This window comes from Lontra canadensis, unplaced genomic scaffold, assembly GCF_010015895.1.
Source record: "Lontra canadensis isolate GAN:19392208 unplaced genomic scaffold, GSC_riverotter_1.0 scaffold131, whole genome shotgun sequence".
Classification (NCBI taxonomy): domain Eukaryota; kingdom Metazoa; phylum Chordata; class Mammalia; order Carnivora; family Mustelidae; genus Lontra; species Lontra canadensis.
Genome location: NW_022631125.1, coordinates 3,856,033 through 3,873,263, shown reverse-complemented (window position 1 = coordinate 3,873,263; position 17,231 = coordinate 3,856,033). Strand labels below are relative to the sequence as shown.

General features: G+C 35.6%; 1 protein-coding gene across 13 annotated transcripts in view; it reads right to left on the bottom strand.

The window, feature by feature from the left end:
- Window positions 1–17,231, bottom strand: part of KDM6A (lysine demethylase 6A) — a 207,543-nt gene that overhangs the window by 124,665 nt on the left and 65,647 nt on the right. For all 13 annotated transcript variants that reach the window (XM_032842468.1, XM_032842469.1, XM_032842455.1 and 10 more), the window contains exons 3-4: window positions 16,754–16,862; window positions 5,471–5,520 (exon numbers count right to left, since the gene is read on the bottom strand). In XM_032842468.1, coding sequence (XP_032698359.1) covers window positions 5,471–5,520; window positions 16,754–16,862 — 159 coding nt within the window. The remainder of the gene's footprint in view (window positions 1–5,470; window positions 5,521–16,753; window positions 16,863–17,231) is intronic.

Genomic DNA, 17,231 nt, shown 5'->3' with positions numbered 1-17,231 from the left:
CAACACATTAATAAAAGAAAGAACAAGAACCATATGATACTCTCCACAGATGCTGAAAAAGCATTTGACAAAGTACAGCATCCCTTCCTGATCAAAACTCTTCAAAGTGTAGGGATAGAGGGCACATACCTCAATATTATCAAAGCCATCTATGAAAAACCCACCGCAAATATCATTCTCAATGGAGAAAAACTGAAAGCTTTTCCGCTAAGGTCAGGAACACGGCAGGGATGTCCGTTATCACCACTGCTATTCAACATAGTACTAGAAGTCCTAGCCTCAGCAATCAGACAACAAAAGGAAATTAAAGGCATCCAAATCGGCAAAGAAGAAGTCAAACTATCACTCTTTGCAGATGATATGATACTATATGTGGAAAACCCAAAAGACTCCACTCCAAAACTGCTAGAACTTGTACAGGAATTCAGTAAAGTGTCAGGATATAAAATCAATGCACAGAAATCAGTTGCATTTCTCTACACCAACAACAAGACAGAAGAAAGAGAAATTAAGGAGTCAATCCCATTTACAATTGCACCCAAAACTGTAAGATACCTAGGAATAAACCTAACCAAAGAGGCCAAGAATCTATACACAGAAAACTATAAAGTACTCATGAAAGTAATTGAGGAAGACACAAAGAAATGGAAAAATGTTCCATGCTCCTGGATTGGAAGAATAAATATTGTGAAAATGTCTATGCTACCTAAAGCAATCTACACATTTAATGCAATTCCTATCAAAGTACCATCCATTTTTTTCAAAGAAATGGAACAAATAATCCTAAAATTTATATGGAACCAGAAAAGACCTCGAATAGCCAAAGGAATATTGAAAAAAGAAAGCCAAAGATGGTGGCATCACAATCCCGGACTTCAAGCTCTATTACAAAGCTGTCATCACCAAGACAGCATGGTACTGGCACAAAAACAGACACATAGATCAATGGAACAGAATAGAGAGCCCAGAAATAGACCCTCAACTCTATGGTCAACTAATCTTCGACAAAGCAGGAAAGAATGTCCAATGGAAAAAAGACAGCCTCTTCAATAAATAGTGTTGGGAAAATTGGACAGCCACATGCAGAAAAATGAAAATGGATCATTTCCTTACACCACACACGAAAATAGACTCAAAATGGATGAAGGACCTCAGTGTGAGAAAGGAATCCATCAAAATCCTTGAGGAGAACACAGGCAGCAACCTCTTCGACCTCAGCCGCAGTAACATCTTCCTAGGAACATCGCCAAAGACAACAGAAGCAAGGGCAAAAATGAACTATTGGGATTTTATCAAGATCAAAAGCTTTTGCACAGCAAAGGAAACAGTTAACAAAACCAAAAGACAACTGACAGAATGGGAGAAGATATTTGCAAACGACATATCAGATAAAGGGCTAGTGTCCAAAATCAATAAAGAACTTTGCAAACTCAACACCCAAAGAACAAATAATCCAATCAAGAAATGGGCAGAAGACATGAACAGACATTTCTGCAAAGAAGACATCCAGATGGCCAAAAGACACATGAAAAAGTGCTCCACATCACTCGGCATCAGGGAAATACAAATCAAAACCACAATGAGATATCACCTCACACCAGTCAGAATGGCTAAAATTAACAAGTCCGGAAATGACAGATGCTGGCGAGGATGCGGAGAAAGGGGAACCCTCCTACACTGTTGGTGGAAATGCAAGCTGGTGCAACCACTTGGTAAAACAGCATGGAGGTTCCTCAAAATGTTGAAAATAGAACTACCCTATGACCTAGCAATTGCACTACTGGGTATTTATCCTAAAGATACAAATGTAGTGATCCGAAGGGGCACGTGCACCCAAACACGTGCACCCGAATGTTTATAGCAGCAATGTCTACAATAGCCAAACTATGGAAAGAACCTAGATGTCCATCAACAGATGAATGGATAAAGAAGATGTGGTATATATTACAATGGATTACTATGTAGCCATCAAAGAAATGCAATCTTGCCATTTGCTACGACGTGGATGGAACTAGAGGGTATCATGCTTAGCGAAATAAGTCAATCGGAGGAAGACAACTATCATGTGATCTCCCTGATATGAGGGAGAGGAGATGCAACATGGGGGGTTAAGGGGGTAGGAGAAGAGTAAATGAAACAAGACGGGATTGGGAGGGAGACAAACCATAAGTGACTCTCAATCTCACAAAACAAACTGAGGGTTGATGGGGGGAGAGGGGTTGGGGGGGTGGGGTTATGGACACTGGGGAGGGTATGTGCTATAGTGAGTGCTGTGAAATGTGTAAACCTGGCGATTCACAGACCTTACACCTGGGGATAAAAATATATATGTTTTAAAAAAATAAAATTTAAAAAAAAAAAAAAAGAATACATTCTGCTTGGATCTAGTTGTGAGGCATTCTAGAAAAGGCAAAACTAGAGAGATAGCAAATAACTGCCTGGGACCAGGGGGTCAAGCAAGAATGGACATCAGCTGTAAAGGGGGCACAAGGGAACACTGAATGATAGAGATATTCTGTATTGTAACTGTAGTAATGGTTACACAACCTCATATAAACTGCTGAAACACAGCAAGCTTATACACTTAAAATTATCTAAGTTATACCTCAAAAAAGCTGGGGGAAAAATAATCGGATATTTTTGTGGAGCTAAACAACTTAATTACATAGTTTATTTGGAAGAACCACAAGAAAGGAAAGTCAAGGAAATCCTAAAAGCAAGAACAATGGGAAAGTGTGCCAGAGAGCTACTATATATTAAAATACATTATAAAATCTCTGTAAGTTTATTAGTATGGTAATTAGTTAATAAACAGACTAACAAAATAGACCAGAAAATCCGTAAGCGGACAAAATCACAAATGAAAATTTAGCGTACAATTAAGACAACATCTCAAATTAGTGGAGGAAAAGAGATGTTTTTAACAGTATGTTGTGTTAGGATAATTAGCCATAAGGAAAAAGATGAACTTAGATGTTCCTCACAGTATAAATCAAGGATGACTTAAATCTCAAATGGATCAGAGATTTAAATTAAAAAACAAAAACCATTCAAGTACTAAAAGAGTATGTTGGTGAATTTTTTTAACACCTGGGAATAAGGAAAAAACCTGTCCTAGAACTCAAAAGTAGGAAAAGACTGATAAATTTGACTGCAAAGACTTCTGCATAGGCAAAAACAAATACACAAAAGCAAAGCAAAACAACAATGTCAAACTGCAACTTGTACTCCAGATAAAGGATAAATACTTCCTACAAAATACAGCTACATAAAACAAAAAAATAAAACAATGGCCCACCCAATAATAGAAAATTAGGCAAGAGATATGAACAGAGGTTTCAAAGAAAAATAGTCTTTAAAATTTAGTTTCAAAAAACTCAACCTTGTTAACAATTAAGAAAAATGCAAATTAAAACAACAATAAGCAAAAACAAACAAACAAACACAACAATAAGCACAATTTCTCACCCATCAGATACAAAAAGCCTGCTAACATAAACTCTCTTGGTTAAGACCAAGGGGAAATCAGCAATCCCAAAGGAGCTATACTGAACACTTACCCTTATAAAGGATCCCACTTACACAGCAAAGAATCACTCACTAATAAAAATATGAAAAGACACTTGTACTACTTATTGCAGTACTATCTACAATAAAGGCAAAGACTGAAGCAACTAGTTTGAATAAACTACGGAATAAATCTTCATAACCTTGGGTTAGGCAAAGATTTCTTATGTGCAACACTAAAAGCACAAGCAATGAGAAAAAATTGAGAAAAATGGACAGCATCAAAATTCAAATTTTTTGCACTTCAAAAATATACTGCCAAGAAAGTGAAAATACAAGCCATAGACCTTGAAAATGATTTGCAAATTATGTATCTGGTAAGAGCTTGTATCCAGAATGTATAAAGATCTCTGACAACATATACATATATAAAAAACAAGGGCACAGGGTTTGCACAGAATATATACAAACAGCCAATACGTTCATAAAAAGATGCTAAATATCATCAGTCATTTGACAAATGGAAATAAAAACCATAATAAGATGCTACTTCACACCCACTATGATGGCTACACTCAAAAACTGAACAATTACAACTTCTGACAAGACATGGAGAAACTGAAACCCTCATAACACTGCTGGCAAGAACGTAAAACATTATAGCCACTTTGGGAAACAGTTTCTTAAAATGTTAAAAGTAGATTTACCCTACAACTCAGTAATTCCTTTCCTGGCTATCTACCCTAGAACTGAAAATCTATGTCCACACAAAACTTGACACACAAATATTCATGGCAGCATTGTTCGCAATGGCCAAAAAGTGACAACTAAAATGCCCATCAACTAATAAATGAATAAAATGTGGTATATCCATATAATGGAATATTATATAATAAGAAGAACGTATTAAACATGCTATGAATGGATCAACCTTGAAAACACGCTAAGTGAAAGAAGTCAGTCACAAAAAAACACCTATGCTACCATGTACAGGAAATATCCAGAAAATACAAATATACAGAGACACAAAGTAGAGTAGTACCTGCCAGAGGCTGGGCATGAGGTTTCATTATAGGGAAATGGACATGTCCTAGAATAAGACTATGGTTATGGTTGTACAACTCTGAAAATTCACTAAAAGTCACTGAACTGCATAGTTAAAACAGTTGAATTTTATGCTATGTAAAAATTACACTTCCACAAGCTTTTAATTTAAGTAAAGGTAAGCCAGAGATGGGAAAAGTATTTTCAATACATTTTTTAAATTACCAAAATGTATTGTTAAAACTTCCACAAATCGAAAAGAAAAACTAGGTGATGGAAAAACAAAATATACCTTAAAAATACAAAATGACAATTCAGATAAAGAAATTCCACTCATCAATAAACTTATGCTTAAAAATAAACATGATGTGAAGATTAACCTGCCCAGGTAACTATATGAACTACTTTAAGAAAATGGATGACTCACAGTTCTTCATTTAGATAAGTCTTTTAAAAAATGGTTAGGTTCAGCTGTCCTCAGAGTTCCAGTTATAGACAGACTATACTAAGAAAGATTCCTATTATAATTTGCCCATTGTTCCTTGCCTTTTCAGTCTTATAAACCCATCTTACACATCTAATAAAAGCCTTCTTTTATTCCCAGGTACCAACTTAAGACAAAACAAACAAACAAAGAATCATTTTGTTGCCATTTGGTTTTACTTGTTTTTAAATTCTTACACTTAGGATCATCTTTGGCCAATAATCTGTGTCAGAGTAATCTATCTCTTTTAATAAAATACAAGGTGGTTCATACAAGATAATGCAAACATTTGCCTTTCCAATCCTCTTTCCTTATGGTGTTTTTTAAGGTAATTAACAAAACAAAGAAAAAAAAGAACACAATTCATTCTGAGCATAACCAGTAGTAATCAGACCAAAAAACAAGTAGGAAACGAACATGCAAATGTTCACTAACCTTCCAGTAGTCAGACTGTAAACTGTAGTACCTCTGGTATGCAGATAATGCTGAAAGAGGGAAAATAAGTATGAGTTGCAATTATGTCCCACACCAAATCAATAATACAAGTTTTAAGAAACATCACAATAAGCTTCCCATCATACCCCACCTTCAAACAAAGTGTGATATTTAAGACCAAACAATTTAGAAATCTGGACCCTTCCTGCAGTCAGACATAGTAAGTATCAAATATACAGGAGTTCAAGGATGTAAAACTGTTCACACCTCAGACCTGATCTTGAACAGAATCTAGGTTACCTCTTGAATCAACATGGCCTTCTCAAAGAGTAGATCTGATAAAAGGATTAAGAATTTCTACTTCGGAATGTGATGAGTTACTTGTTCCCACAAGGGATCTCACTTCTAAGAATGAACAAGAGCTCAACCACCGCAAAGAGCAAAAGGACTATTTCTTTTGTGATGTTTCCTTTCATATAATCAACAAAAAAATCCAGCCCACAATTAACTTACTCCAACTCAATTACAAAATAGGGAATCCGATACCCCTAAATCCATGAGGCATAAAAGGCTGTGGAAAAAATTATAGTTCCTGTCAACCCAAAAACTCAGTGAGGAGGTTAAAAAACAAAATAAACCGAAAATTGCATACACACGTTAGAATTGGTAGAGAGAATCTTTTTAAAAACCTGTTCAGCAATAAATAAGTCATGGGGATGTAATGGTGTAATGGTGACTGCAGTTAACAATACTGTATTGCATATTTCAAAGTCGTTAAGGGAGTAAATCTTAAAAGCTTTCATCACAAGATAAAAAATTTTTAACTATGTATGGTGATGGATGTAAGTAGACTTACTGTGCTCCTTCTGCAATATATACATTGAATATATTATTCAATGCCTAAAACTAATGTTACATATCAAGTATACCTCAATTTTAAAAAGACTTAAGATTTTTCAAATATTTTGCAAGTGTAAAATTTTATGTAGATAAAAATGGGGGGAAATGCAAATTAGTATTTTCTAGAACTGCGTGTGTAACGCTTTCATAGTGTTTTATCAGTAAACAGCCAAAATACATGTGAATATAAAGCAGAGAACTTTCTAAATATGTTCAAATTAGAGAAGCATTATCCAAAATCATCATCATATATCTGAACAAGTAACTTATTTAAATCATGTTCATCTTTTTTGGCATTAGATGATGCCAACCAACCTATCCTTGGAAGGGCATTTAGAAATATGTCCAGTTTTAGTGAAAAACTGATTACAAACCATCCTGCATTTTCTAGTTCTTCACACGATTGTTGCTAGCTCACAAAGGTCACTGATTAATGGTCTTCTAAAAAGAAAAGCAATCCAACTTATCATTCTACCTGGAAGAGAATAGTCAAACAAGGTTTGTGTCCAGAAACCATCACTGATTTATAAAAGACAGTCATAGGAAAGGTATTCTCCCTCTACTACTGGATGCGAACAAGGAAACCTGTATATCACTAAATGCCACCACGAAGGGAACTATTCTTAGTATGAAGTCCACAGAAGATAGGAGAGGAAACAAATGGAAAATAGCTGGATACTATAGACCTCAAACTAGGCCTAGTACACAACTCACCTACAAACTTACACTTATGGGAGGCAATCAATTTGATTATTATTTAAGCTAGAATCAGGTCGTTGCTTTTGTGCCAAAATCATCCTAACCTGTAAATGTCAGGGTTCCTAACAATTTTGTGCACTCACCATATTAAATCCGGACTGCCTTTCAATGATGTTCTGGGATTCCAGCAACCTTGGAAAGCCTGTTTCCAATAACCCACCTAATAATATATATTACATGACTTCATAAAATTCCCATTTTAGAATTGGCAGAACACTTAAAGAGATAGCATGGTGTCCTCCAAAGTAAATGAAACATGAGGTCCAAGAAGCCTATGTGACTATCAGCTGGGAGAAACATAGCATCCGTACTACTATATGGTAAACCAAAAAATAAATACAAACTCTCAAATTCAAAGTCAAAAAAGTAAATGCTTCAAAGTGCAAGCACAGATTTGTAAATGAGACATTCCTTCCATTAGCATTTCTTACCTTTCCAATTATACCTTACCCCATTAGGCCTAACATCCTATTTTAAGAAAAAATCTTAACATATTTTATGATTCCTAATTCAAATAAATCATTAGAACTCTAAAGACTATACAAGTACCCAACCCCAGAATCTCTATAGTGAAATCCTTCTAACCAAAGCAAAGTCATTTCAAATCTCTAAGTTAGTTACGTATCCATGAAAAAGAATTCCTGGTTCACTGTAGCTAGACTTTTCTAAGTCCTTAACAGAGAATAATGGAAATCATTTGTTTGGACATCCTTATAATACTTAAAACCTTTTTCACAATGACTGCAGCATATTATCTTACTAGGCTCTTCCTTCCCTGAATCATCTAACCTTCACTTTGTGATCCCCGGGTTCTCTATTGGTTCAAGAAGTCCTTCATCCTACTAGGAAATCTTTTTACCATTACATCAGGCAAGACTGTCCTTTTGCCACTTAACAAAAAATGGTGTGCCCAAACATACTAATATCCACTCTCTATCAACCAAACTCCAAAGCTCAGATCTTTTTAATCCTGGGAACCAACTTTATTTATGAACAGACCTCAAATTATTTTTTCATAATTTTGAGTTTCATTTTTAAACAAGCGCATTTAGTCTTTTAGATTAAAAAAGAAGAAAAATATAATGTAAAAGAGTATTAAAAAACTGGCAAAGAAGCTGGGTCTAAAAAAAATAAATGCAAAAGATAACAATGAGAAGTTAAATTTAACTGTTATAACAACTTAAGTGTTATGTAACCTTTCTCACACAATCTCCTTTATTTTGCCCTTTACCTAGGGAAGATAGGAGAAGAGGAGGAAACAAACAAGGAAATTATCAAGGATAAAAAAATGACCTATACAGATGGGAGAGGGTATTACACATAGTCAGCCCTTCTTTAACTTCAAAATTGTGCTATACAGCTTTTCACATATAAAAATAAAATAAAATAATAATGGTAATACTCAGTTATAATAAGGGAAATAGCCAAAAGTGGAAAAATTTTAAGGAAATAGGCAGTTTTCTCGTTCTACTAGTGCTGTAAGCATAAATTAGTAAAATTTTTGCAGCATAATTTAGCAATATCAAAAGTTTTAATATAGTTAATCCTTGCACAACAGTAGAAAATTCATACATAACTTTCAACTCCTGAAAAACTTGCCTAATAGCCTACTGTTTACTTAAAACCTTTCCCACAACAACAAATAGTCGATTAACATATATTTTGTGTGTTACATGTATCATATACTGTAGTCTTATAATAAAGTAAGCCAGGGAAAATAAAATATGATGAAAATTCTAAGAGAAAATACATTTACAGTATTGTAGTGTATTTACTGAAAAAAAATTCCACATTTAAGTGGACCTTTGCAGTTCAAACCCATGTTATTAAAGATTAACTACACACACACATACCTTTGCTCAGTAAGCCCACCACATCAAAGTATTCCTTCTAAAAACATAAACATGGATGTGTGCAAAGATTTAGCTACAAGGATGGACAACAGTTAGTACCAAAAAAAGGAAAGAAACAGTCCACAGAGGCAATAAAGAATTCTTCTACCTATAAAATAGATACTATATAGGAAATTGAAATGTTACAAAGTGTGTTTCTCAGATGGAGAAATTAACACGATACACCAGGTTAAAGAAAGTAGCAGTTTAATTCAATTTTCAAATGTTGAAAATTTATTGTGATAGAAAAGTCACTGAAGATTTGCTTCAGAAATGTTTAAAAACAAGTGTCTCTCAATGATAAAATACCAATGGGTCTTTAATAAATTCACACAATATTTCTTAAGTATTAAGTGGCTAGCACCATGCCAGATATAATGAAATAGAGATGTGAGCAAACACATGGCTCTGTTCTCAGGCTGTTTACCTTCTATGGTTATTGATCTTTTAATATTTTTCTTTAAACAATGAACTTATTATTCATATAAATGTTAAAATAAGTGTACTTATGTTAAAATTAAGAAATGGTCAACATTATCAAATGAGAACTCCCAGGAAGGAGACAGTAGGAAAAGTAGCAGCTTTAGGTAAATATTCATTCTCACCACTTCCTAAAAGACTGTGACATTAAGCCTTTTATTATTATTTTTTTTCATCATGGTAAGTATACTCTTGAATCCCTATCACCCATTTCACCTACCCCCACCCACCTGCCCTCTGGTACCCATCAGTTTGTTCTCTATAATTAGAGTCTGTTTCTTGGTTAGCCTCTTTTTTGTTCCCTTTACTCGTTTGTTTTATTTCTTAAATTCCACATATGAGTGGAATCATATAGTATTTGTCTTCCACTTATTTTGCTCAGCACTACACTCCTTAGTTCTACCCACGTTATTGCAAATGGCAGGATTTCATTCTTTTTCATGCCTGGATAATATTTCATTGTCTATGTATACCATATCTTCTTTATCCTTTCATCTACTGATGGGACACTTGGGCTGCTTCCATAATTTGGCTACTATAAATATAGTTTGGCTATCGTACATAAGGTTACAATAAACATGGGGATGCATGAATCCCTTTCAATTAGTGTTTTTGTATTTTGGGAGTAAATACCCAGTAGTGCAATTGCTGGATCATAGGATAGTTCTACTTTTAACTTTTTAAGGAACCTCCATACTGTTCTCTAGAGTCGCTGCACCAGTTTGCACTCCCACCAACCATGAACAAGGGTTCCCTTCTGTCCACCATTCTCACCCACACGTTATTTCTTGTGTTGTTGATTCTGGCCATTCTGTCAGGTGTGAGGTGGGATCTCACTATAGTTCTGATTTACATTTCCCTGATGATGAGTGGACATCCAGCTTTTTTTTTTTTTTTTTAAGATTTTATTTATTTAACACAGAGAGAGAGAGATCCCAAGTAGGTAGAAAGGCAGGCAGAGAGAGAGGGAGACGGCTCCCCGCTGAGCAGAGAGCCTAATGCGGGGCTTGATCCCAGGACCCTGAGATCATGACCTGAGCTGAAGGCAGAGGCTTTAACCCACTGAGCCACCCAGGCGCCCTGACATCCAGCTATTTGATTCAAGTTAATTCCTTGTAAGTTACAAGCAGCCTAAAGAGTTTTTTCAGTAAAAGAATAAGGTATAACTGAAGAATAAAAAGAGAAGTTCAAAGTCTTACTGTAATTTGTCTGGAATTTAAAAAAGAGAGATTTTCAGAGAAATACAGTGAGGGAGTAAAGAGAGTTAAGACAGATTCAGTAGATAACAGAAACTTCATGCTTGGAAGTATTATGGCTTTGAGTTAAGGTTATCAGAACAAGAGAAAGACAGTGTACCTGATGACAAGTCCATACGTGCAGTGCGGGATGAAAAGAAACAACAATGTAGTTTAAAGGTGATAGCCTTGCCAGAAAAAAGGGAACCTTCTGCAGAGTTACATGCGACGGAAATGCAAGGAAGGAAGGTTTAAAATGCAGTCTATATTCCTAATATTAGACTGTGTACTAACTGCAGACAAAACTCAGCATTTCTGTTTTCACCCCCAGCCCAATGTTTCTAGGTATGGGAAGGAAAAGGATGTACTTCTTTGACATTCTGCAAATTTGTCAGTTGCACTGACTGCGTTCTTTAGGCCAGAACAGGCTGCGGTTGCCTAAAGTTATTAGGTCAACAGATTTATTTATTTTGTTTGTTATCTGAGGCTAGAATGAAAGGTTACATTTATACCCTGGATAAATTATATCTTAGAGAGCTTGTATTAACTTTCATTTTATATAAATGACTGATTTATTCTGCTCACTAGCACCTTTCTGCCTTCTCAAATTGTGATTGCCTAAAACACATCTTTTCCCTTTTACACAGCATTAATACGTATTAAACACGTGCTAACATTTGAGAAACCCTGTGAACAGTATCCACAACAGATCTTTGTTCCCATCTCCTTTTCTCCACACATTTGCAAAGATTTAATATCACAGATTCAACCAGACAGAGAGCTGGAAAAGCTAAGAAACAAATAATCTTTTACTGCTTCATCAGCACCTTCACTGAGACTTTCAACTATAATTAATGCACACTGCCATTATTAAATTAATATATCTGGAGCACCTGGGTGGCTCAGTTGGTTAAGCATCTGACTCTCGGTTTCGGATCAGGTCATGATCTCGGAGTGGTGGGATTGAGCCCCATGTCAGACTCCGCTGGAGGTTATTTCCCTCTGCTCCTCCCCTTGCTCTCACATCTCTCTTTCTCTAAAATAAATAAAACCTTTAAAAAAATTAATATACTCCTCAAGATCTTTAGCACCTCACATTTGGCTTACTATAACAGAAACAAAGTATATGTTTTGAGTTCCTTCAATGTGTTCTGCAACAGCTCTCTGGTTCTTTAAGCTACTGTAACTTGTGCTTATTGCCTAGACATAGGATTCTGACAACCTCAGTTACGGTCACTGTTCTGCTTTCTTAGATACTTCTCAAATGCATTTTCTAATTCTAGACCATGAGTGAACTGAACAAAAACTTGTGATTCCCAAATTGCAATGGAAGGAGTGGAAGTACTGGTGATTTTTTTTTTTAAACATAGATATCACAGTTTGAAAACCACTAAATACATTTAAATGAAGTTATACAAAGAAATAGGGTGCAATAAGTAAATGCAATGACCACATATGAACAATCACCTTGACTGTAATGGGTTTTTAGAGACATAAGTAATATCCATTTTATGGATATTATATGCCTGTATAGGTCAGTATTTTGGATGTTTATTTCATTTTATTTTACTATCTCAACACAAATTTGTATTGTATAGCAAAAATATATACAAAGCAAACTAATTCCAATGATTCTATCTGAAAGGAGTTTTAAACAAAGAGTAAAAGAATCACAACCTTCAGGGGTGCCTGGCTGGCTCAGTTGGTTAAGTGCCTGACTTGTGATTTCTACTAAGGTCATGATCTCATGGGTCATGGGATAGAGCCCCAGGGTCACACAGGGCTCCACACTCAGCAGGGAGTCTGCCTGGGATTCCTTCTATCTCTCTCCCTCTGCCTCTCCCCAACTTGTACAGACACATGCGCACTCTCTCTCATATAAATAAATAAATCTTAAAGAAAAAAAAAAAAAAAGAATCACAACCTTCAGTTCTAACAGCTACAACAATAAAGAGGAAATCATGCAAGGATTAAGAAAATGGTAATTTCTGAAGAAGCCAAATAAGATCTATTATTGGAAAATACCCACTCTATGTTCTTGTATTTTATATATCCTAGGATGGAGTCTTGTCATTCTACCCAAGAACGACAAAGAGAAGACAAAGAGAGCTCACCAACTCTGACTTAAGACTTCTTCACATTAGCAACTCTTGGCATCAAACTCACCCTAGCCATCTGTAACTGCTGAGCTACTAAAACAACCAAAATTTATTTTGTCCAAAAGTGATAGACAATGCAACAAAATGAGAAAATTACTTGAAGGAAGGAGGAAAGGGAGAAAAAAATCAATCACTGGAAGGAATTTCAGAGAAAACTTCCAGCTCACAACAAACCACAAAGAAACTATTTTTTTTTAATTTTCATGGTTTTCATGCTAATATCAGGAATGAGTTATTACTATATCTCCCCTTCAACTAACTTTTTTACTTCAGGATTTCTTACTATCTCCCAAGTCTCCTACCTCATAATTTCTTTTTAGAATTTGGATGTGTACTCTGAGATAATTTGCTACTTAATTTTCTAAGTAATTAACTTAGTGATTGTCCTTACCTAGAATTTGCCACACGTATTTACAGATATTACATATAATTTCTATTATACTACTCCTAAGGTCCATCACATATATCTGCAAGAATATATACGCCTGTCCTTCAGTCCAAGGTTCTCCATCTCTTAGGTTGTTTTCCAACCCAAAGAAGAGAAATCACTGCCCCATCTCATGGCTTAAGGCAGTCTAACAGCGCCATTAGCTGTTTGGTTCAGCAAAGGCTAATGAGTTAGTTTCAGGGTTAGGAGTGGCAAAGGAGATACAGGAGACTCTAAAAAACCATTCAAATCTCGCTTCTAGGAAGGAATATCAGGAGTCCTACCTGCAGACAGCCTCTAACAGTGAGCTACTTTAGATGCAGAGCCATCTTGCCCAAGGTCACACTCCCTCCCAGGCTGGCCCATACCCAGTATCAAAAGGATGGAGTATAAAGACCTGGTCATCTTTGCCCAACTTGGGATAGCTCTGAAGGGCCATTCTAGCTCCAAGGCTCCACATGGAGTTGGCCAAGGCTGTCACAGCTTAACTTCTCACCTCTGTCCAATCCTTCCTCTTTTCAATCCAATTCTTTCCCCTCTACCTTCCATAAGTGCTGATCCTAAAGGCACTCCTCTTACTAAATATCCTGTATGCTGAACTCAATCCAGAGGAATCCAACCCACAAATAGGCCAAGAGCACTGAGACTTCACTGAACAACTAAGCCACCCTGGCGCCCCTAACCAATCAGTTTTTAAGAATAAATTCCTAGAAGCCAAATGACCAAATCAAGTGACAGAAAAATTTTTTTAAACTCTTCAAACATATTACAAGCCAGAAAGGCTTTAAAAAAAAAAACTTTTTTAGGAAATCTTTTTTTCCTTCTGTTTCAAATTCATCTGACATGACAGAAAATGTTTTTTAATGAATAAATCCGTAACAGTAATGATAAAGTATACCATCTGCAGATCAGAAATGTTTAGGAATTCCTATAAGGCAGGAAGCAAGATGGTATCACAATGACAAATAAGGACAAAAAGTACAGTCCAAATGTACACAAAACAGATTCTACCATTTTGTACTTCAAAAGTAGAAGCAGTTTTTCACAAGGAACCCCAAGCTCAGAAAATTTCACACAAAGAAGAGGACTCAGTACTATAACTAAAGAAGTATCTTCAGAATAATGGGCCAATAAGTCCCCTACATACCTATACCTGAGCAATTTACTCACATGTTCACTGTATGGCTTCTGTGTACTCCCTAAAAGGTTATGGTTTATAATCTGTTCTCCAAAACTAAATGTCTATTTGGCTGGAGCTGGAGATTCTCACATTGCAGTGGGTTCCAAAAAGAGAAGTAGGAAGCAGCCTGAGCTAACAATGTCTCCATAAACTGGTGGTAGGGGTGATGGGAGTGTGGACAGACCTACTAGAGTTGGGCTCTAATTTTGAACTTACAGGAAGATGGCGAAGAATGGACAGAAAGAATTCAAAAATTAGTATGTAAAAAGGAATTTTTCTGTAACTTGGAAATATGGTCAATAAAGACTCAAGGAAAATTAAAGAAAGAAATCAAAGAAACAGAAGCCATCAGCTTGAAATACTACAACATACTAAAATACATACATATATATATATATATATATATATATATATACACACACACACACCTCTGCATCCATTCTCACCTTCCTCTTCTTCCTATTACAAATAACTGAACTACTGCCTAGCTATCAATGGCCAGTTCATCTACATGACAGTAAATGGGTCTCAGAGCACCTCTTTTCAAGGACTTAAATCCTTAAGTTACCGTTCTCTGCTCCCATCTTATTAGATTACTCCCTGCCAGCTAGTTTGCCACATGTCCCACCTTACCTCCAAAAAAAAACAGGAAAGAATAACAAATATCCCTAGACTCATACCCTTACAGCCAACCATTTTATAAATGGAAAATATAGTTAAGTTCATAGGTTAATAAAGTTTTAAAGAGTATTATATATATGTATATATGTGTATATATGTACACACACACACACACACAAATAGCATGCTCTCCAAGATGCAGAATTAAAAAATTATATTGTAGAGAGAATTTGTGTATTTTTGTGTAAAACGGTTTCCTTTAAATAAGTTAGTCTTAATTAAAAAAATCTAACAGTGTTAAGTAATTATTAATACCTATTATCCTGAAGCCATTTCGTAAGTACTAACCAGTTTCACATAACAATCTCCAAACCCCTTTATCTCTGGCTTTTCAGATTAGAAGACTGAAGCTCTGGGGTCATATATACATTATGCTAACAATAATGCCACTGTAAACAATGGAGATGAGCTGAGAAATAAGCCTAACTTCAAACCCCACATATATTACACCTGTCTCAAACAAAAACTGAATTTTCACTAGGAAAAGTGCTCACTTGACCTAATATGAAAGTGGCATTATAAAATATCAACATTAAACAGCAACAATCCTTCAGTCCAGCCCTGAAACATGCCAGCTGTTCTGCCCACTAAATAAAGTTGTGGAAAACAAGTATACTATGTTTATCTGGTCCACATACAGATGTTCGCTATCATCAGAAGGTTAAAATGTTATTGTTTATAAGGATACAATTTTTCTTTGCTATGGGTTTTGCCTTTGATATTGGAAGAGTGGGTGGTATTTGGGGGTGCTTTCTCTTCCTAACTGAATTGTGGTCTGCATCAGCAGCATGGTACTACAAAAGGGACACATCTTAGGGGACTGCCTTGAATTATTTAACTCATTTTTTACAGGAAAAAAATTTCAAGTGAATAAAAAACCTGTTTTCTCCAATGCTCAAGCTCATTATATGATCGTCTCTCTGCACTGCTTATCTTTACAATGACTACAGACCAGATTTTCATTCAAATTATTTTCTAGCTAAAATGGAAGTTTTACAGTCAGGATAAAGAGGGGAAATATTGAGTCTCTGTTACTTCTTCAAAGTGTCGATCCATGGCTCACCTTTTTTCTTTTTTCTTTAAAGATCTTACATTTTAAGAGAGCAAGCAAGCAAAAGCAAGGGGGTGAGACAGAGGGAGAAGCAGACTCCTTGCTGAGCAGGGAGCCCAATGTGAGGCTGGATGCCAGGACCTGGGATCATGACCTGAGCCAAAGTCAAATGCTTAATGACTAAGCCACCCAGGCACCCCTATGGCTCACTGTCTACTATGGTAGAGCTTTTAAAGGGCTTTTAAAGGGCAGGGATTTTTCACAAGGTAGAACAAAATGGTAGTGCACAGGTAGGTGATGGTTATCAGTTAAACTGGTCAACTTATTGATAATTTACATAGAGTTACATGAATTTTTCACATTTCTATCTACCCCATTTTTCTTCCTCATTGTTGAGGATGTTCACAAGCTTACAATTTCTTAGAAATAAAAACGGTAGTATCCTCGGTAGAATACAAGCAATTATAATTATTTTAAATATATATAAATCAAATAGTAATGAATAAGGGAAAAAATTACCTTTTGGATAATCTTCCAATAAGAGGTTGAAGTGACCTAATTGACAAAAGAAATCAGACTCCACTTTTCCTTCAGCTTTTAAGATTAGAGATTCGTAGCAGCGAACAGCCTAGAAATAAAAAATACAAACATTTAAGAAAAAGGTAAAACCCTAAAATGTATTCCCTTCCTGAGGTAATGCGTATATCCTCTATTCAATCACTCAAGAAATCAATATATTTCATTTCAACCTCAGACACAGTCAATGCAGTGTTCTTTAGATACCTAAGTATTTATTTGAAGAGCCACTAAGTAAGTCATGGCGTTAAGTGCTTTTCCTATCTAAAAGAGAAATACTTGCCAAATATGGAGCACTTTGATAACTTTATTCATAAGCTGCACATCTAAACTATTATGGTGGTACTTGTTGATATAAACAGGTAATATCCATCTTTCCCACACACTGAAAGAACTTTATTCAATTATGTAAAAATTCAGA